We start from the raw sequence: 22,797 nt of genomic DNA on the forward strand, positions 1-22,797 counted from the left end.
CATCAGACTCTCTTCGTCTTCATTAGATGTAGGTTCTCTATCAGTTAGAAGAAGATTCTTTTTGTCTTTTCTAGTCTTCTTCTGTAAATAATCTTACCTAGCAGATTTAGAAGTAGATAGTACAAGTATATAGAGAACAGAGATTAAGAGGTTATACAAGTCAAAATTGCACAGCTACACCAGGCAGTTAGAGGCAGAGATAAGTGTGTCACTTAATTGTACAAGTTGTCTGAGATCAAGGAGGCTGAGGGTTAAGCCAACCAGTTCAGAACGTGTCAGTCGTGCGTAAGATGAGTTCAGCCAGAACAGAGGATCCGAGTGGAACAGATAACCCCGTCACCGAAGGGGCTTATTGACTCAATGTTCCAGAAGATAATGCAATTGTCCCAGAGGAGGCAAGATCAACTCGACCATACCGCTCATAAGAATAAGGTCATATAAACTCTGGAAACATTGCTATCGCATAAACTATAATCTATTCAAGACTGGCTATCTAATGCTGTTAACTTGTCAGCTATCTAAGGAGATTACTCCTTGATTAGATTCACCAATTTACAATAGGCTCAGATACTGATCTGAATTACGGTGACACTATTGAATTGCCTTTACAACTTCTGTCACTCATCTTGTTAAGTAACTCTATTCATTATTTAAATTGCTACTTAACCCTACCTATAACTATTTAAGGGAAATTTTAACCCCCCACCCACACTACCCAGTGGAAATGGTGTGACTGTTGGGTTAAGATATCGGAGGGGTTTTCGACGCGTTCCTGCCCCCCCAACATCATAACTAACCTGAAATCAGGCATGGGAAGGCTGCTCGCCCCTAATTTAAATGGCGAAATCGCATCAGGACGTGCATGCCATTTTAACTGCGGGTCTAAGGGTTGCACGGTTTCAACCCCAAATGCGAAAGCTGGTAGCAGACATCATCCAGACCGGAGGAGGCTCAGGTTAAGTGTTTTTGCTTACTTTTTAATGGCTCCTTGTGAGTCAAGAGGAGCAAAAGTGCCCCCCCAACTATCACGGACCCCCACGATGACCGCCGATCCCGACACCAACCCCCCCGTGATTGACCCCTGATCCCTTCCCCCATGACATCCCATGCCGTATGCCAACCCATACCACCACTCCCTCCCCCAACATAGTAAAACTTGCCAAAGTGCTTCACCGGAGCATTATCACACAAAGTTTGACACCGAGCCACATAAGCCTGGTCAAAGAGGTTGGTTTTAAGGAGTGGCTTAAAGGAAAGCGCAGTAGAGAGGCAGAGAGGTTTAGCAAGGGAATTCCAGTGCTTGGGGCCTAGGTAGCTGAAGGCACGGCCGCCAATGGTGAGGTGAAGAAAATCGGGGAGGCACAGGAGGCCAGAATTGGAGGAACGTAGAGTTTTCGGAGGGTTGTAGGGCTGGAGGAGATTACATAGGGAGGGGTGAGGCCGTGGAGGGATTGGAACACAAGGATGAGAACATTAAATTTGAGGCGTTGCTGAACCGGAAGCCAATGTAGGTCAGCGAGTACAGGGGTGATGGGAGAACAGGACTTGGTATAAGTCAGGATGCAGGCAGCAGAGTTTTGGATGAGCTCAAGTTTACAGACGGTGGAAGATGGGAGGCCGGCCATGAGGGCATTGGGGTAGTCGAGTCAGGAGGTAACAAAGGCATGGATGAGAGTTTCAGCAGCAGAGGTGGGAACGGGTGATATTACAGAGATGGAAATGGACGGTCTTGGTGAAGTACATGACTCACAAATATCATTATGGGAGGCAATTGATGTGGAAGTCATTTTGATGTCACTTCTGCTTCCTATAAATACAATTTAAATCTCAGCACCTGTTTCTGTTGCGATCTCTTTGCCCCCTCCCAAGATCGAGTGCAAATAGGGTTGAGGCTCGGCACAATAGGTCTCCCAAACACCTGGGAAATAGGTACACTCAGGCATTAGGCAGAGAAAAAAATCAGCCTCATAAGCATTATTTGCCAATAGTAGAGGTTAGTAGTGGTGCCATTATTTTTCTGATTAATACTGAGGGACAACTGGAGTAGTCAATGCATCCTAGCTTCATGAATGTACAGTGAGTTGAACTGTTGAGATCTAGCAAGTGTGATAAAAGAGGGAGAAAAATTAACTCATTTATCAGTGGAATCAATGTGCCAACAGCAATTTAATCCATTTATAGCTCATTTGTAAGAGAAAGTGCATATAAACTGCGCATTCTCAGTTAAAGGCAACAAAAGCTGCTATTAGAGTAGCCAGCAAAAGAATAATTCTAACAGAATTTTTTTTTTGATATCTTCTATACAATATAAATCAATCTTAATTTTACTGACACTGCAGAGGAAATGCGCATTTGCACATTCTCACACACATGTTCTGTATCTCGATGTTCCATCTGATTTGAAATGTGTTGTCCAATATCATATCTGGCCATTAAAGCACTTGTCCTGTTTAAAGTGTTTACAGAAATACAAATTGTACTTGCTCTCATTCCGTTGGAGGTCATCCTTTTAAAATGTCTTTTCTGCATTTAATTTTCATGTTTATAGGGTAATCTTTCACCAGATTGATCGGGAATACTGGCCTTTCCAGAATATGAGGATTAGATACAATGAAAGCAATGGGGAGCCTATTGCGTCTATCTCTGCACCACACACTGTCAGGGAAATGGGGTCAGACTGCAGGGGAGCAGGAATGTACAGCTGAGCTGGCATTGATCCAAGATGGTGGTCCTGACTGAGGAACTGGAATGAATCTTTTCTTCAGTTCTTTTTAGATATATAAAGATATATCTGAAAGTTTATTTCAAGATAATGTTAATAACTGAATTACTATATTCACAATTTCTACTAAAAACATCAGCTAGGCAGATCACTCCCAGTCCTTAACTTTTTTTTTATAGCTATACATTTAAATTGAGCTCAATTCAAATGTGCCAAATACCAGTCATAGTCTGTACCACGGAAGCAGCTCCTTAAGATTTGCAAGATTTTGTAACACTTTATTTTCAAATATCATATGAATGAGCACAAAGTAACTAGCCTTTTCGAGGGTCTGGGCAAAGGATCATCTTTCTGAGATTATTAACAAGAATGGGCACATGATTAGGAGAAATGCCCTGCTGATACACCCTAGTAAATAGTTGCACATTAGTCACACAAAATTAACTCTTTACCCAGACTTTCTTATCTTTCCCTTCGTAAGATTGGACATCCTTCCATAGATACCTTCAGTAGCACTTGAATAAGATGTCTGAGCCCTGTATCAACGTTGTCTACCTCATATGTTGCAGAAAAGGATGCCCCGGAGCATGGTACATTGGCGAGACCATGCAGACACTGCGACAACGGATGAACGGACACCGCGCAACAATTGCCAGACAGGAGGGTTCCCTCCCAGTCGGGGAACACTTCAGCAGTCAAGGACATTCAGCCACCGATCTTCGGGTAAGCGTTCTCCAAGGCGGCCTTCGAGACACACAACGCAAAATCGTCGAACAGAAATTGATAGCCAAGTTCCGCACCCATGAGGACGGCCTCAACCGGGATCTTGGGTTCATGTCACGCTACACGTAACCCCACCAGCGAAAAAAAAGTTATCTGTTTTTAATACAACGGGTCATTCTCTGTCTTTCTCTTCCTTTCAGATGTTTCTCCCTCTCTCTCTCTCTGTCTTGTGTTCTGGCTGTTTGTCTATTCGGTGGTCCTATAGGTAACACCTCTCTGTCTGAACACTTTGATTGCCTTGACAACGGGCAGTTGGAAAGATTATCTGTAATCACCAGGTATTGTTCTCGGACTATAAATGCGAAACGTTCAAGGAGTCCCACGCTCACCTGACGAAGGAGATAATCTCCAAAAGCTTGTGATTTTCAAATAAAGCTGTTGGACTATAACCTGGTGTTGTAAGATTCTTTACTACTTGTACGATAGTGTAACCCAGGGGTGTAACAATGAATGAATTAAAACATAATGACCCTGATTTTAACTGCGGGCTAGCTTTCGGTGGATGAGTTTTGGTATCAGTTCAAAACTCACCCGCTGCTGCAAAAAAAGAGGCCATGGGTATTTTAATTCCCGGGCCTCATTTAAATGCTGCTGGGTGGGAAGTGACGCAAATTGGTGTGGCCTGAAAGCTGCCCAATGAGAACAGCTAAATGGTGTTATTAGCTGCCAGGCCATCCCACCGAGGGTCTCTGCGATCGGGGGGGGATTACGAGATTGCGGCAGCGGAGGCCTAACATTTTTTTGTGATGCCCAGAAGAGCACTCCTGCTCCTTTTAGCCCCACAAGGAAAGTACAAATAAAATTGAAACTTACCTCTTTGGGCCTCTTCTGGTCCAGTTCCACTTCTTCACTGGGATGGCTGGCAGGAAACTCACTGCCGCCTCGTGCTCAGGCCTCCTAGTAGAAATTGCAGTCGGGTTCTGATGATGTCATTGGGACTCAATGTGCATATTTTAAAAAGGACACCACTGTTCCTGCCGCCTACTCAGTGGAGAAGGTTAAAAAAGCAGCAGGTCAGTTTCTGGTGGCTCAAGGGCAGGTGAGTAACCTGATGATTTTAACTGTCCACCGGCCCAGTTTCTGCCAGACGGTAAGGGTTAAAATCGCCGCCAACATTTAAAGTAACTCATTTAAAGTAAAGAAGGGTTTAGATAAAGTAAATAAAGAGAAACTGTTCCCATTGGCAGAAGGGTTGAGAATCAGAGGACACAGATTTAAGTTAATTGGCAAAAGAAACAAAGGCAACATGAGGAAAAACTTTTTTTACGCAGCGAGTGGTTATGATCTGGAATGCGATGCCTGAAAGGGTGGTAGAAGCAGATTCAATTGTGGCTTTCAAAGAGGAATTGGATAAATATTTGAAGGGAAAAAATATGCAGGTTTACAGGGGAAAGAGCTGGCACAGGCTCAATGGGCCGAATGGCCTCCTTCTGTGCTGTAACGATTCTATGATTCTATAATTCTAACTTTTTCTCAATTTTTTTCTGCGGAACAATGGTGAAAAGATCCTGAAACGTGACACCAACTCCAGATACTCCGGCCACGGTCAGCGCCAGAGGTACCCTAGTGGGTTTTTGGTACCCACGTTTTTAATTATATAGATGAATGAAAATGCTTGAAAAATGATTTGCACCTCCTCTGCGCATGCACACAGGGACTCACACATGCCAGGGTTCTATTTAAAGCCTGTTGGTGGAAATGCACCTATCCCCTACCCATCTTCTTTTGCTTGATAAAGCAAGCAAATTAACTGAAATATTTATTTGTGTCATTTGCTACATTGAGGCATAGAAGCTAAATGCTGTTCTTTACGTCTAATCTAGATACACCAGCTCAATCAGACATTCCAGGGGAGCTTAAAAATTTCACATGATTTATTATTATAGAATCAGGCAGAATCTATAAGTGAAGTCTCCTAGTAAAATAACATTAGGTCAGTTATTGTGGAAAATAAAATCCAGGGAGAACATGGGTGAATCCTGGTAAAACAAGTTTTAGTCCAGAGTATTCTACTCAGTTTTTGCCAGGCCAACTCTGGAAAATGGTTCTCTTTCAGCATTTAATTACTAGTCCTTGGGTGAGAGGTTTGTTAGGAGAATGTGGGAAGAGATTAACATGCAAGCATTATTAATTGGAGTCTTGTTTATCAAGAATAAGCAGTTTTATTAAGAGAAAACAGTGAAAAATATGCATTTGTTTTTATTTTATGATTGGTTAAAGTCATCATCTTAATTTGTTCTGAAATCAAATGAAAAGCAGAGGTTGTTTTCTTACTTCTCAATTGGTTAATTACTAATTTAATGTAATTTATTTTGAGCTTGCAAGAATTTATTAAACTAAATTTAATACTTAATAGAGTGGCGTAATAAAGTAAATAACATACTAACCTTACCATTCAGCGCATTGTGATTATGATAATATTGTAAACTGACAATTGTCTCAAAAGCCAATTCATCTCTGCTTGCATATTTTATGTTTGAGTAATGTGGGGACAGTGGGGCACAAGGGCCTAGTCTACAATGTAACACCGTTAAGCAGTATGACATGAGACTAGACTGACATCATATCAGTGAGAATGGAAAATAATTGTTTTCCTTTCTGATTATTTGGATTGAATGACAACCTAACAGGTGGAAACCAGTTTCAACGTGGATTTTGATGTATTACCACAGTTGGCAACATTGCTCGACCCAGGCCTGTCAATGTCTTTGCTTTAACAGCAAAAGGGCCCTGCAAAGTAAAAATAAACTACATGATACATATGTGATATTTCTTTTAATGCTGAATGCTTGGTGGTTACGCTTCCCATGAGTAGCCATTAGGACCTTTTATCATCATACAGAGATGCACAAGTCTGCCAATTGTGTCAGCAACAACAGTGTGAAAATCAACAATTACAAATTGTGACAAAACATGATCACAAAACATGCATATTATTGGTAATCCCACAGCCATTCAAATCTTAACTTTTCATGCACTTTGCTCTGATGTGCAAACTCATCCTTAGTCCAACCTCTTAACCCTGCAGTCAAAACTCTGATGGACCACATCATCTGACCTCACAATAATGTTATCACTCCACAGTTGGAGTGTGAAGTGAACCTGAATTCTAAACAATTCTGGAAACTTTAAACTACTTAAATATAATAATTTTTGTCCTGTATGTATCATATACATAGAATACAGTAAAAAAAAGTTAAATTATTTATCAGAATAGATCCTACTTTACAAATTTTATAAACAGAACACACATCAGAGGCTGATGGTTAATGCAACTTTGGCACTCATGGGATTGCACACATGTAGTTTATTCTGAATAAACCACTGGTCTCTGAATCTATCCTCTGTGAATTCCGACTTGTCTGTTTCTGTTATGTAATTATTACATATAATGTATATTTGTGAGGCATATATAAACTTTCCTTGACATCTGTGGGCTCCAGGGGCATCTGGGGCAGCTCAGTGGCGTCTAAGGCAGCAATGTAAAATGATCCCTTTATTATTGTTGTATGTAACTTTTCTGTTAGATTGATTACGGAAAAAATATCGAACAGCAAAGTTGTCAGCAGCATTAATAAACTCACCATTTTTTTAATTGCTAGTCTTCAATCCTGCTGAGTCACCTCAGACAGAACTTCCCAGTGGGTAGTCAAGCAGGGCTTGAAAATTGTGGACACCAGCATGACTTGTCAGAAGTTAGGAAATGTAATTGAAAGCAGTATAAAAAGCAGAACATAGCAGATTTGTGTCTAGAAAGTAGCAGCTGTTCTGCTTTTAAAAATTAGAATTGTATAATTTTTTTTACAGGTAATGGCTCGGAAATTGAGCTGAGTGGTAAACAAACATTGCACGCCACTCGTTAGTTATGAACTCACCTACAAACTATTTGCGGGCTTTAGTGCAGGAACTTCCTCTAATGGTGAGCTGCAAGAAGTGCAGCGTCCTTTCCCGGGCTTCTTTGAGCTGTGAGAGCGGGGAAAGGAGCTCTCTCTCCCCTCAACCAATCAGCTGGAAGCATCCTGGACAAGCCGCGCCGCGCAGAGTCAGAACTAGGAAGTGAAATCTACCACAGTAAATTCAATGTAAAATCAGTTAGAGAAAGTGAAATAAAGAGAGGATGAGACATGTCGGATTAAAAGGCATAAGCGATTAAGAGATAAAAGAGACAAAGTTTTTTAAAAATGTTTAAATTTAAACATTTTTTTTATAAATGTCCAACAATTAAAATTGGAAGTAATGAGACTCCACAATTTTAAAAGTTAATTTTCAGTGCCAGAGAGGTTGTTTGGCAGTCATTAAGACCACACCGTTAAAAGTTAGTTTAGACCTAAAAAACCCAGCGTACCTTTTTTATGGAGAGATTAGTTCTATTCCAGCTGGGTAGGAAAGCAAGTTTGCGCTGGTCCATTCATTCAGCCGGTGAACTGTCCTTCCCGCACAACTCTCAAACGAGCAGGGCAAATGGTAGAAAGATTGCCGGATTTCCGCGTTTGACTGCGCATGTGCTGTTCCATTTGCCCTGAAATAACGGTGAGCCCTGTTAGCATCGCAGTTATTTTATGAGCAATTAAAAGGGTATGGGAGAAAGGCAAGGGCATAGAAATGGATATCTCTTCCAAAGAATCAGCACATGTACAATGGGCCATTGTTTACAATAAAAATCATTAAATTATTCCTATTAATTACATTTTTGAAAGACTATGAATGGTGGTATTTGTATTGAGCGGTTCTACTGTTGATAAAGAAAAATATGTATTTTCGTTCAAAAAAAGATTTTATTTAAGTTTATCCTCTCCATAGTCAGGGGCCTTCTTGCATATGGCATATACCCTCAATTAGAAATTATGGACCAGGGAATGAAAGGTAAATTGCCTGAGCCAAAGGAGACCAAGAAGGAAAATTTGGAACAGTATCATCTACAGGACATTGCCTCTCATATCTTAAACACTAAGGAGAACATGGAAATGATTTGCATTCGTGAGAAGGAATTGAGGGATATGGTGAGGTGATCCCACACAACTTGTCAGAATTCAATATGACCAACTTCACTCCTGAGTTATGCTACGTAATCTTAAACAATGATGAATAAACCAAAATAGCCCAATTTGGATTCTCGTTTTGCTTAGATGTTCTTCTGTACTGTCTGGTTCAATGGCATACAAAAAAATATACTCCACCCCTTGGGTGGAGCTCAGGGTGTTAAAATTCTATGATTCTATTTTAAAAGGGTATAGGAGAAAGGCAAGGGCATAGAACTAAATGGATATCTCTTCCAAAGAATCAGCACACGTACAATGGGCCAAATGGTTTTCTGTGCTGTACAATTTTATGATTCTACTTAAGTGTTATTTTCCAATTTTAAACAATTAAAACTAAGGGGTTGAATTTTCATGGGGCTTCTCTTTCAACAGAAGATCTGTGGAAACCGCAGGCAAACCTTACTCAAAGATACAAGTAATATCTGAATATTTATCAGCCCCCTTATAAAGGGGAAGGTGCGATATGGGCACTATTAAGCCATTCCCAGGGGCAGCATCTCCCTTGGAGCAGTCAGCATCAACTGGGGCTCCTGGCTTCTCTAGTGTGACAGAAATAGCTGCACCTCTAGCCGAACTGTCCTAATGCAGTTACAACACTGAGATCTACCCGACACTGTGGAAAATTGCCCAGGTATGTCCTGTCCACAAAAAGCAGGACAAATCAAACCCAGCCAATTACCGCTCTATCAACCTACCCTCAATCATCAGCAAAGTGATGGAAGGAGTCATCAACAGTGCTATCAAGCGGTACTTACTCACTAATAATCTGCTCACCGATGCTCAGTTTGGGTTCCACCAGGACATCTCGGCTCCAGACCTCATTACAGCCTTGGTCCAAACACGGACACAAGAGCTGAATTCCAGAGACGAGGCGAGAGTGACTGCCCTTGACATCAAGACAGCACTCGACCCATGGAACCCCAGTAAAACTGAAGACAATAGGGATCGGGTGAAAACTCACCAGTGGCTGGAGTCACACCTGGCACAAAGAAAAATGGTTATAGTTGTTAGATGCCAATCATCTCAGCCCCAGGACATCACTGCAGGAGTTCCTCAGGTCAGCATCCTAGTGCCAACTATCTTCAACTGCTTCATCAACGACGTTCTCTCCATCATAAGGTCACGTAGGTCTGTTCATGATAATTGCAGTGTTCAGCTCCATTCACAATTCCTCAGATAATGAAGCAGTCCATGCCTGCATGCACCAAACCATGGACAATATTCAGGCTTTGGCTGATAAGTGGCAAGTAAAATTTGCACCATACAAGTGCCAGGCAATGACCATCTCCAAACAACCACCTCCTCTTGACATTCAATGGCACTACCATCGCCAAATCCCCCACCATCATTGTCACCACTGGCCAGAAACACAACTGGACCATCCGCATAAATGCCGTGGCTACTACAGCAGGTCAGAGGCTGGGTATTCTGCGACGTGGGGTTCACATTCCGACTCCCCAAACCCTCTCCACCATCTACAAGGCAGAAGTCGGGAATGCAATGGAATACACTCCACTTGCTTGGATGGATCCAACTTTAACAACACTCAAGAAGCTCGACACCATCCGAGACAAAGCAGTCCACTTAATCAGTACCCCATCCACAAGCTTAAACATCCACTCTCTCCACCACCGGCGTACCTTGGATGCAATGCACACTATGTACAGGATGCACTGCAGGAAGTCGTCAAGACTTCTTCAGCAACGCCTTCCAAACCCGTGACCTCCACCACCCAGAAGGACAAGGGCAGCAGCAGCATGGGAACACCATCACCACCATCCTGACTTGGACATATATTGTCGTTCCTTCATTGTTACTGGGTCAAAATCCTGGAACTCCCTACTTAACAGCATTGTGGGAGAAACTTCACCACACAGACTGCAATGATTCAAGAAGAAAGCCCACCACCACCTTCTCAAAGGCAACTAGGGATGGGCAATAAATGCCAGCTTTGCCAGTGACGCCAATACCCCAAGAACGAATATAATATAAAAACATTGTTTAAATGTGTCACAACTCAGCCTCAGTTCAGCTCTACCTAATACAGCCGAGTTACACTCATACAAAATTACTTAAATCAGGAAGGTTAATTGTTTACACAGCTGACAAGGTTAACAGCTTTGGATAACAAGACTGTGCAGGTAAGTTTAAAGTCCACTTTAGGCGAGTTGTGACAAGCTATTAGATTTGACAATATTATTCTTGGAATTCATACAACCTTTTCCTTCTGGGTCAGATATAATAGAGTTGAGTTGGCTCCCTCTGAGCATTCGTGTTTGCCTTTGGGGATGCCTGCAAAATCAATCTCCATCTGTAGCCAGAGTATTTCTTCCTTCTTCTCCCATCTGCTTCTTTTCTTGGTAATCTCAATTTTTACCTTACATACATAACCATGAATAGCTTCTGTCCCTCTGTTCTCAGTTACATACAGTTGATAAGTGCCCATGTGTAACTCGACTTGTAATCTTGTACTCTTACTCTTAACACTTTCTCAGCTTAGAAGACTTGTGTTTTTAGATATTCTGAACTGTTCCTAGATTTTCCTTCTACTTTCCAGTTTGGTTGTCAAAAATCCCAGTCTTTTATACACTTCATTTCACAAAGACCTCTTTTCCTATGTATTTAAATGTCTGACCAATCAAGATGACTCATTTTATTGCAAGGATTCACCTTTTAGGGTCAATCATCTTAAAACAGACACACATCAAAGATGTATTCTGAGAAAATATTAATTATAAGGCAAAAACTGGGCCTGTTGATTAGCTGGTTATTCCTTTTACTTTCCCATCCTTAAATACTGATAAAACTGGAGGCTCACAAATCATGCCCAGACAGCTTATCTTATGTTATCTCTAGGCTTGTGGCCCGTACAACCTAGGTCTGCCAGCTCCCATCCATATACCATGTTTTCCCCTTTTTATGTTTCCATCTTCTTATGTTTTCCCTCCAATACAAGTGAAGTAATGCATGTTCGGTATACCTTTAACAAGTTACAAAGCCTGTCAAACTACTTGTTTTCATGTCATAACAACTTGGAATTTAATAGCATCTTTTACCATAAAAGTGTCCCAAAGTACTTCACAAATGCAACCAAGCCATGGAGGGAGAGATCAGATTGAAGAAAAAAAGCTTGATCAAAAAATTGATTCTAATTACTGCCCTTGTGAGTTATCAGCTTCTTGGGCATGTGTCAGCTGTTACTATCTTTCTAGGATGGCACGCATGTAATAACTGGTATATGGATAATGGTGAATCCTCTGTACTGTCATTTTCACCCCACAGTATATTTCAAATTTACATATAATCATTTTAAGTAACAATGAGTGAAGTAAATTATTTCAGTTCTGATGGAGGATTCCATCCAAAAGGTTAACCTATCTTTCCTTTTACGAGCTGAACCCACCTGCTCTGCATTTTGAATATTGCCTGTGCTTATTTCAGATTTTTAGCATCCTTTTCACCTAATATTGAGTTTATTTTCGTAAATTTGCTTCAAGTGCGAATACACAATCCTCCATGCACACTGTGTGTGCATGTGCTTTCCTCTCGGTGTCTCTCTACCTGGGAGCATTGGGTCCATTGCGCATCTCCTGCACGCGCGCTTTCTCGCACATCCCACGTGCGCGCGTCCCGTTGCTTTGTGCGTCATTGCGCGCGCTCCCGCCGTCTCCAGGCAACCGGCGCAGTTGCAATGGCGGACGACCTGGACCAGCTTCTGGACGAAGTGGAGTTGCGGTTCTGCAGAGACAGGTCGGCGACGAGTCGAGAGGGAGTGGCCGAGGTTGGGGGCTCGGCCAAGGAGGTGAAAATCAGGTTAAATCCCAGTGACTTGCTTCTCTGAGCTGCAGCGACTTGGTTGGGGACATTACATGGAGTCTGACCAGCAGTACTTTACCATTCTGCTGATTAATGTGTAACTCGGGATTCAGCAGGTTGTAATCAGGTGCGGGGCTGGGTGGCGCTGATACAGGCAGCAAGCAGCCACACCCAGCCTATGAGTTACCAGCGATAGGACAGCGACCAGGCAGTTTGTATTTTTGATTATAAGCCAGTTATTTCTGGACTCCCTGATTGGAAGAAGGAAAAAAATGTATTTATATATTGCCTTTCACTACCTCAGAGCGTCCCAAAGCGCTTCACAGACCATGAAATACTTTTGAAGTGTAGTCACTGTTGTAGGGAATTTTATAAAGGGTATGTCATTCGCTCCCCAGTTACTCACCGGTGATAAAACACACAACGATACGGTATTTTCTGTCCTGTGGCACTCTCACTTTTTTACCAGCATAGTGCTGCATCACCTGCTAAGCGAGTTTCCTCTACAGTTTAATACCGATTTATGGGCTTCCCCGGTGGCTTAGTGAATTTATCCAGTGATCAGTATAGACCAGGAAGGTTCTGCGTTTGCTCTTGGGTCTGTGTCCGTAAAATCACAAAACAGCTTCTATGGCGTTTTCTGCCTTGTTGAGGATCAGGTACATGGGGTACTTAACGATTTTTCTGAAATTTTAAAATAATGTGCATTATATGTATAGCTTTTTGCATTGTTAGCTTACTCCATATATTGTGTAACTGATATATACATAAGCTGAAGCTGCAATGGATTGGGAACGTGTGGGTAGTTCTCAACACCACTGTTGGTGAGGGCCCATTGCATAAGTTGTCCTTCCATAGGAAAATACATTTCTTCACCATGCTCCTGATAGCTGATAACAGCATAAGCAGGTTAGGGAAAGTACATTATGCCTATAACAGAATGACATTCCTGCAAATATTTTTGTTGTTTTTGGTGGGAGAAGTAACCAAGCACTGCAGAGTTATTTATCATTGCTGATCCAAGATTGCTGGAGCATGTAGTCAGTGATAGGAAATCTGTGACTTGCTCATTGATATTCTAGAATTTATTTTCCAAATCTTTTGATGCCCATGTTGTTTAAGGATTTTTTAAAATCATTTATTGGATTTGGATTTTCAAAAGGCATTCGATAAGGTGTCACACAAGAGGTTGTTACACAAGATTAGGGCTCAAGGGATTGGGGATAATATGTTAGCTTGGATTGAGGATTGGTTAACGGACAGAAAACAGAGAGTAGGAATAAACGGGACATTTTCGGGTTGGCAGGTTGTAACTAGTGGGGTGCCGCAAAGATCAGTGCTGGGGCCTCGGCTATTTACTATATATATATATATATATATATATATATATCAATAACTTTGATGAAGGGACTGAGTGTAATGTATCCAAGTTTGCTGATGATACAAAGCTAGGTGGGAAAATAAGCTGTGAGGAGGACAGAAAGAGGCTGCAAAGGGACATAGACAGATTAAGTGAGTGGGCAAGAAGGTGGCAGATTGAGTATAATGTGGGGAAATTTGAAATTATCCACTTTGGTAGGAAGAATAGAAAAGCAGAATATTTTTTAAAAGGTGAGAGACTAAGATATGTTGGTAGTCAGATGGATTTGGGTGTCTTTGTACAGCAATCACAAAGTTAACATGCAAGTACAGCAAGCAATCAGGAAGGCAAATGATGTGTTAGCATTTATTGGAAAGGGGTTGGATTATAAGAGTAAGGAAGTCTTGCTGCAGTTATACAGGATTCTGGTGAGACCATACCTGGAGTACTGTGTACAGTTTTGGGCTGCTTACCTAAGGAAGGATATACTTGCCTTAGAGGGGGTGCAACAAAGGTTCACTAGATTGATTCCTGGGATGAGAGGGTTGTCCCTGGGATGAGAGGGTTGTCCCATGAAGCGAGATTGAGAAGAATGGGCCTATATTCTTTGGAGCTTAGAAGAATGAGAGGTGATCTCATTGAAACGTATAAAATTCTTAGAGGGCTTGACAGGGTAGATGCGGAGAGGCTGTTTCCCCTGGCTGGAGCTGGAGAGTCTAGAACTAGGGGGCATAGTCTCAGGATAAGGGGTGGTCGATTTAGGACTGAGATGAGGAGGAATTTCTTCACTCAGATGGTTGCGAATCTTTGGAATTCTCTATCCCAGAGGGCTGTGGATACTGAGTCGTCGAATATAATCAAGACTGAGGTTGATAGATTTTTGGACTCTAGGGAAACCAAGGGATAAGGAGATCGGGCAGGAAAGTGGAGTTGAGGTAGCAGGTCAGGCACGAGGGGCCATATGGCCTACTCCTCCTATTTCTTATGTTCTTTAACTAAATCAAAGCAACCAACTCCTCAAATAACTTTCTCACTTGAGTTTTTTAAAAAAGAAAATGCGCTCTTCAATCCATGGTGAAAATCAAGCCCATAGCAATTATGTCACTAATTAGTATACCACACGAGTGACTGCACAAAAAATGCCTTAAATGGCCATTTTGAGCATGATTATTCCGACTACAGTAGGACCTCAGAGTTGCTGCAATAAAGTGGCCAAAGGTCAATTCAGTAGATCAGAAATCTAGTAGCACCAGAGTTCTAAAATCAATTGTTCACCGTAACCCAACACAGCTTTACTGACACTCCAACATCCAACAACACAGCATTCCACATTTGCTGAATATAGCTTTGCCCCCCATACTCACCCAACACAGTGTTACACGCCGATCATGACAGCTTCCGACATGGAATCATAACCATCCACCCCAACCTATAGTGACACACAACTGGCGGAATTTTATAAAGCCATTATTTCAGTTAGCCGGAGTTCTACTGTACCTAAATGTAGTCCGTTAGCATCCTACTATGAAAAATTTGCAACAATACTATCATGTTGACCACCAGCGTAAATTTGCCATACAGCAGCTGCAGTTTTGCCTTTAGGATAAACATTTGCAGTGTGGTTTCTGAATTTTTTTTTAAACCTGTGGTCCTATTAAAATGGTGAAAATTTTGGAGTAAATGCACTGCAGGTTAGTCACCTATAAAGAGAAAAGACAGATCTGACATTCCAGGTGGCTTCCAGAATGTCATAACCTGTGTTTTCAGTTTACAGATGCTGACTAGCCTTCTGTGTATTTCCAGTGTGTTCTATTTTTATTTCAGATTTCTGGCATTTGCAGTTTTCCTTTCCATTTTAATGTGAAAAATTTGGAGCTGCAGGTTCATCCTTGAACCCTCCTCTTACATAGATCAGATAAAGTTTAACATATTGTTATATTTTTCAGCTCACCTTCAGTCCCAACTGAAGAAACTTCCAAAGAGGAAGATGATTTAAGTGATCTTATTGAAGATATTTTTCATGATGATCCAAGTGTATCAGATCCTTCTGTAAGTTGTATAAAATATGTTTTGTGAAAATTCACTTATAGTAATGTCCAGGAAAAACTTGGGCATCATTTTGTATGTGTGTAAATGATCTTGAAGAACTGTCTAAGAAATATGATTTCTGTTCAGTTTGAATATATGTTGTACAGTAATTGTTTGACACAAAACTAGGTGGGATCGTGAGTTGCGAGGAGGATGCAAAGAGGCTTCAAGGCAATTTAGACAAGTTGAGTGAGTGGGCAAATATATGGCAGATGCAGTATAATGTGGATAAATGTGAAGTTATCCACTTCGGAAGGAAAAACAGAAAGGCAGAGTATTATTGAAATGGTAATAGATTGGGAAATGTTGATGTACAAAGGGACCTTGGTGTCCTTGTACACTAGTCACAAAGTAAACATGCAGGTGCAGCAAGCAGTTAGGAAGGCGAATGGTATGTTGGCCTTCATTGCAAGAAGATTTGAGTACAAGAGCAAGGATGTCTTACTGCAGTTATACAGGGCCTTGGTGAGACCACACCTGGAGTATTGTGTGCAGTTTTGGTGTCCATACCTAAGAAAGGATATACTTGCCGTAGAGGGAGTGCAGCGAAGGTTCACCAGACTGATTCCTGCGATGGCAGGACTGTCGTACGAGCAGAGATTGGGTCGACGGCCTGTATTCACTCGAGTTTAGAAGAATGAGAGGGGATCTCATTGAAACATATAAAACTCTGACAGGGCTAGGCAGACTGGATGCAGGGAGGATGTTTCCCTGGCTGGGGGGTGTCCAGAACGAGGGGTCACAGTCTCAGGTTATGGGGTAGGACATTTAGGACTGAGATGAGGAGAAATTTCTTCACTCAGAGGGTGGTGAACCCGTGGAATTCTCTACTACAGAAGGCTGTGGAGGCCAAGTCACTGAATATATTTAAGAAGGAGCTAGATAGATTTCTAGACACAAAAGGCATCAAGGTGTAGGGGAGAGAGCAAGAATATGGTATTGAGATAGAGGATCAGCCATGATGATATTGAATGGCAGAGCAGGCTCGAAGAACCGAATGGCCTACTCCTGCTCCTATTTTCTATGTTTTATAATCTCCTACATCTCCCCTGTCTAAATTTAAACAGTGCCTTGATTTGCGCTCTGGTTTCTGATATAATTGGGATATTTTTCTGCCTTCAGATTCCTGGCAGAGGCTCTACCTGCTGGGAGTGCATATCAGAAATTCAGGTTCTTGCTGAGCATGTTTTTCCAATATGCATTCTAGAGACTCCCTACTGGAACGCAACGTCAGAAAAATACCCCTAATGGGTTCTGTTGCACAGTGGGTGGGCATATTGCTATTTCACCTTCAGTACTTTTACTTTGAACTCAGGCTAGACTGATGGGATGAAAGCCTCTCTTTCTGCTGGCTGCCAAGGTCAAACATGATGAGTTTGGACAGCCTCAAGTCAGTTCCTAGCGCATACGGATTCACAGCATTATTTAGCAATTTCACACCAAGATGCTACAAAAGATGGCATGTGTGAGACATTCTCCTCCAAACCAAATCTAGCTCTTATGTAGGCTGGATCATTCAACACAGTTTCTACTTATCCTCTTGTTGGAAATGTAACTAGTTGTGTAATGTTAAGTCCGGGTGCTCTTTTCTTATGGGAAGCCTGATAACATTACAATTTTCATGTCGAGGAAGTTACCTGTGTAGTAAAATCTGAACTGGCTAGCTACCACATAACTGCACACAGATTTCACCTGCATGGAGCTAGATTGGTGTTAAAATAACTGCTTGGCTGATTACCACCAACTAATAGTCACATGAATAAAATATCATCCACAGTTTCCATGCCTGTTGTGCTATTGCAAATTAGCATTAAAAGCATTGTGGCTTAAAAAAATAGTGGTGGCACAGGATTTCAGTGTGCTGGCCCTGAGGAGGGAGCATGCAGCTAAGGTAATTCATGTTCATACTGTATGACAGCCATTACAATTCACTAAATTGGTCATTGCATGGGCCTTGGCCTAGCAATATTTAGAAGACCTTACTAAAAGTGGAGGCTGGGTTGTGTAGTCATTCCCCACAAGCACTGAGGTTCAATAGCAAGATGTAAACATTGCAAAATGTGTATGTAAGCTGAAATTAATCCATTCATCAGCGCACAAAATGTTGAGCACTATTAATTTTTTTTGCACCATGGTGCAGCAGATGGGTGTAATAAAAAATATATTCAAAGGTCCAATACTGTAGAAATAATTAAATTTACAATCTGAAAATTCCTACTGCACTTGCAAAGCCAGTGCACGTGAAATACCAAAACTTCACATGCCGAGACATACTCGTTCTCTTGGAACCATCCTCACCCATGTTGGGACACTCTAGCTTACTAATATTCTAGATTTAGACCTATCTTGTAATAATTCAGATGCTTTACAAAAATGAGAAAATGATAGATTCTATGTTTCTGATTTTTTTTTTCCATTAGTCGAAGTGCCACTCATTGCCTTTTTGTTACAGAAATCAAGTCCAAGAGCAATAACAAATTGTGCTGGTCACAGGACTTTTTCTTGGACCAAAGGTAGAAAGTAAGTTCAAGAAATATGTTCTTTATACAATTTTGATTTGGTTAGTCACTACAGTGTCTGTAACTGAAACTCATATAGATGAGAAGATTTACATGTTTAATTTTCATTGTTACGGTTCTATTCAGTTGTATAAAATGATAAAATATAAATTGCTCTGTAATTGTTTTGTCTCAACAGGTTTTGTACCTTTTGTTATGTTATGTTTTGTCTTTTTTTCTCTCCCTTTTTTTTATACTAATTGGACTAAAAAGACATCTAAGAAACAATTTTATGCATCTGTGCAGCTAACAGTGAATATTGGAAGTTTGGGTGACACCCTGCCAACAATTTCCCCAGTGATTAAAATTAATGGTTAGAAAGTCACATGTACAAATTTACTATGAGCTACCAATGGGCACATCTCCCCACCAGCAGAATGGCCTCATAAAATTATCCATATAGTCATATACACCTGGGAGGGAATACAACTCAGTAGTGTAATCAAGGGTTTCAGATAATATTACAGCTCAAGAATGAACCATCATCTGAACCAGAAAATTATTTATTATTTTCTTCACTCCTCTCCTGAAGGCACTGACTCTCGCTAAAGTACAGTTCCAGAGACACTGAGTAATGCAAGGATTAGAGCCAAGCCCAATTCTGTTCATGTCTGATGTCTACACAAGCATACATTTCAGTAGAGTTCACTGAATAGCACCCAGGAGAGTGACCCCTGGCTTATTGTTCTCTCCCCAGCCCAGAGGCACTGAGACCAATTGTAGCTCCCAACTGCTGCCACAATAATTTCAGCTAACTCAGTACAGACCAGAGAATGAACCGATAGCCTTCTCTTTACCCTTTATATCATCAGAGAGAGCTAGAACCATTAATTTGGACTAACATTATTCATTATTCCCATTATAATGATTTGTAATATATACTGTTTCCATTCTAAGGATGGGTTTTATTCTGTTTCTAATGCTGTTGGTACAAAGACTGCCACTGCACTCCAGCTGCGAGATGATGTAATTACGTCACAAACCTTTAATGCAATTGCAGGAATCAGATTGTTTTTGTTTGTGCTAAGCTTCCGAAAATAGCTTTCCACCATACTGTACTTGCTGTGAGAGCAAGTACCAGTGGCAATGGAGGGAAAGGCCAGTAGGGGGTAGAAGGGATAGCATCTGAAATTGATCTTGGGAAATGAAGCCAAGATCTTGTGGTGGTGGGATCATACTAAAATGGTAAAGATATTGATTTAACTCTATTGTTAGGGTGGTCTGCACCCAAGTGTTGACCTTTTTTCTTCCACTAGGCTCCTGGGCCACTGGAGTCTTGCCAGATTTTCATGCTGCCCTTTCTACCTCTTCCCCCTTTAGCTATTCACACACTCTCTGTGTCTCATATAGTCTTTTATTTTTTGCCATTATGCCTCCTTTTGTCTCCTGCTAATTCACTTCAGCCATTTAACCATCTCCTATGCTCAACCCAAGCACTTCACAGGTCATATTGTGTGTGTGTCCCCTTCCCCTTGTTCTGTTCCTTTTTAAATGCTGTTCATCTGTAATATCTTCCAGTATTGAAGGAGGGCAAACCTGAAATTCTCACTTCTGCTTCTCCATTCATGCTGCCTGATCTGCTGAGTATTTCCAGCTTTTTCTGTTTTTCTTTTCAGATTTTGCTTTTTATTAAAGGTATTGATTTTCCAAATGGGACATAAAGGGCAGGGGAGTGGGGAGTCACTGGACTTTGGCAACACTGAAGGGGAATGAAAGTGTTTGGAGGGAGCATTTTAGAGGCAATGAGATGAGTCAGAGAATGTGTTTCAGAGGCATAGTGATGAGGAGGAATGCTCGTTTTGTGAAGTCCACAACACAAGTCGTTCTTACAACTTGCATTTATATAGCGCCTTTAATGTAGTAATACGTTCCAAGGCACTTCACAGGAGCGTTATCAAACAAAATTTGACTCAAGTCACATCAGGAGACATTAGGACAGGTGACTAACAGCTTGGTCAAAGAAGTAGGTTTTAAGGAGAGTTTTAAAGGAAGAGTGAGAAGTTTAGGGAGGGAGTTCGAGCTTAGGGCCTAGGCAGCTGATGGCACGGCCGCCATTGGTGGAGTGATGAACATCGGGAATGTGCAAGAGGCCAGAATTGGCCATGGAGGGATTTGAAAACAAGGATGAGAATTTTAAAGTCGAGGTGTTGACGGACCGGCGCCAAGGTAGGTCAGCAAGCACAGGGGTGATGGGTGAATGGGACTTGGTGTGACTTAGGATATGGGCAGCATAGTTTTGCATGAGCTCAAGTTTACAGAGGGTGCAATATTTTTAGTAAAATATTGCTCTATAATTGAATTAACTTTCTTTCTGGAAATGCCTGTACTACTTCTGAAGAGACCTGTATTGGTTGCTTTGTTTTTAGGTGTTGTCCAGTTTATCTCGGTGGTAGTTCTGCACCTCTAGGATTGGGAACAAATACGTCTCAGAGGTATTTTTTTTGCATTTCTTTTATTAACCCCTTATTGAAGTCAGTATTAGACAGAAAATTCAGGGGAGAGAAAAAGAATTGATATGATGCATCTGCTTGTTTGTATACCTGTTGTGTAAATTTTATAATATAAAAAAACTCAGTAATTTTTTTAATACATATATCCACATCCAACTAGGCAAAACACTAATCCTAACCAGATTAGATTATAGTATCATCCATGAATTTGCTCTCATCCAGGCTAGATCTAATGTTTCTAATTTCCTCATAGAGGCTGCTGAAGCTGTGTTGTTTGGTGCTGCAGCTTTCCTACCTCTGCCTCAACTCACTGCTAATTTGAAACCTGTTATTACCTTTTAGTGCCCTCATGCCTTTGATGAAGCTGGAGTTTTCATTTTTGCTGGCAGTGGGCAAATTGAGGATGAAAAATTCATGTCTCGAGCAAGCCAATTGGAGTGCAATTCAGGTGTTCTGCCTCCTAAATAGGTGGCTTTGTACTGGAATAGCACTGTGTTAACTAGTATAAATGCAGAAGCTAGTACATTACCCAGATGAGTTTGACTCTCCTCCTGGGGCTTGAAGAGACTCCTCTGTAGGTATATTTAATAGACTTGCATTTATATAGTGCCTTATCATATTTTCTTTGAGTGTTATGGGACCTTTAACATCAGCCTGAACCACTAGAACAGAGACATCTCGTCCCCAGAACAACACCTTCAACAATGCAGCACTCGCTCACTGGAATGTCAGTGTAAATTATGTGCTCAAGTTCTGGAGTGAAGCTTGAATCCACAACCTTCTGATAATCATGCTACCAACTGAGCCCAGCTGAAACTAAAGGCCAGTTTCCCGTCATGCACTTCTGATGGGCAAGGCTCTACAAGGGAGCACACATTTGGGACATTGTTCTTTATAATTTTGGATGGGACCACCTGATTGCCCCAAGTTTCCATTAAAACTCAACACCATTCTGTGTGGTGGTGTAACCTGGTCATTTGTAAGTGAGGCAGTGGTGTTTGATGTCCCTTACTCATGATAGCCCCTCTTTGAACCAGGGGATGATATGGTTGATGTGTTAGTGCTCCAGGATGAGACCTTGCACTGCTGGTTCCTCGCTCAATTGATTTCTAACCGAACGATACTGAGAAGAGCTGTATGGTGCCTAGCTACTTCCCCTTAAGGAAACATTGAAAATCGGTGAGCAAGGCACTGAAGGCAGCTCTTTCAGAGTTCTGGGACAAAAGTTGTTCCTCACAGAATTTTCAAGAAATAATTAAGTCAATTTTTTTTTAATGGAAAGAAAAATCTTATAACTTATACAAAATTAATATAGTGTGGTCAGATAGACTGATATCTTGACTGTTACTGATTGCACAGTTCTATTCTGGTTAATTATAATAGTTATTTTATGAAGACAAGATATTTCCATACTTTTTTTTATTTAATAGAACGTGTGACCAGCTCCTCTGTACTGCCTGTGACTTTAGAGTAATTGCACTTGATGATTGTGAATGGAACAAGTCATGCGACTACTTTTTTAGGTATGTTTGAACATACTTTAAAAACTGAGACCTTTAAAAGGTTTCAGACAAACTCTTACATAATGTTTATTGTTCTCTTAGGTTTTGCACTTAACTTTTATATGGTTTCTTGTTCACTGTTTATAGTTCCTTGCTTTCAATTTTAGAATTCTAAATTCATAAAATGAACTGTAGACATTCTCTGCTTTTCGAAACTGTTGTGTATCATTGCTTTCTTTGATTTTCCAACTGTAAATTTTATTAACACACCAACAACAGACAATTGTTTTCATTTAAAAGCAATTTCAGGCACATTAGGTAGGCTGGCTGGCCTCTAGGGGTGATTTTGTATATTTGATCTTTGAAAACAAGATCAAATATAACTGCTATTCATGGGTGTTGGGAATTGAGGTGCCCCTTTGAACCTTTCTTATTTTTTGCTTTTCTTTCAAACCCCAAAATATCATGGTTAAAAGCCA

At 41.0% G+C, this 22,797-nt stretch overlaps 1 protein-coding gene across 3 annotated transcripts in view; it reads left to right on the forward strand.

The window, feature by feature from the left end:
- Positions 1-12,227: 12,227 nt before the first annotated feature.
- The window catches only part of cfap418 (cilia and flagella associated protein 418), a 62,083-nt gene continuing 51,513 nt past the window's right edge, over positions 12,228-22,797 (forward strand). For all 3 annotated transcript variants that reach the window (XM_067975257.1, XM_067975240.1, XM_067975248.1), the window contains exons 1-5: positions 12,228-12,357; positions 15,667-15,769; positions 18,261-18,328; positions 20,733-20,798; positions 22,247-22,339. In XM_067975257.1, the coding sequence (XP_067831358.1) occupies positions 12,236-12,357; positions 15,667-15,769; positions 18,261-18,328; positions 20,733-20,798; positions 22,247-22,339 (452 nt within the window). In that variant the 5' untranslated portion in view covers positions 12,228-12,235. The remainder of the gene's footprint in view (positions 12,358-15,666; positions 15,770-18,260; positions 18,329-20,732; positions 20,799-22,246; positions 22,340-22,797) is intronic.

This window comes from Heptranchias perlo, chromosome 3, assembly GCF_035084215.1.
Source record: "Heptranchias perlo isolate sHepPer1 chromosome 3, sHepPer1.hap1, whole genome shotgun sequence".
NCBI classification, from domain to species: domain Eukaryota; kingdom Metazoa; phylum Chordata; class Chondrichthyes; order Hexanchiformes; family Hexanchidae; genus Heptranchias; species Heptranchias perlo.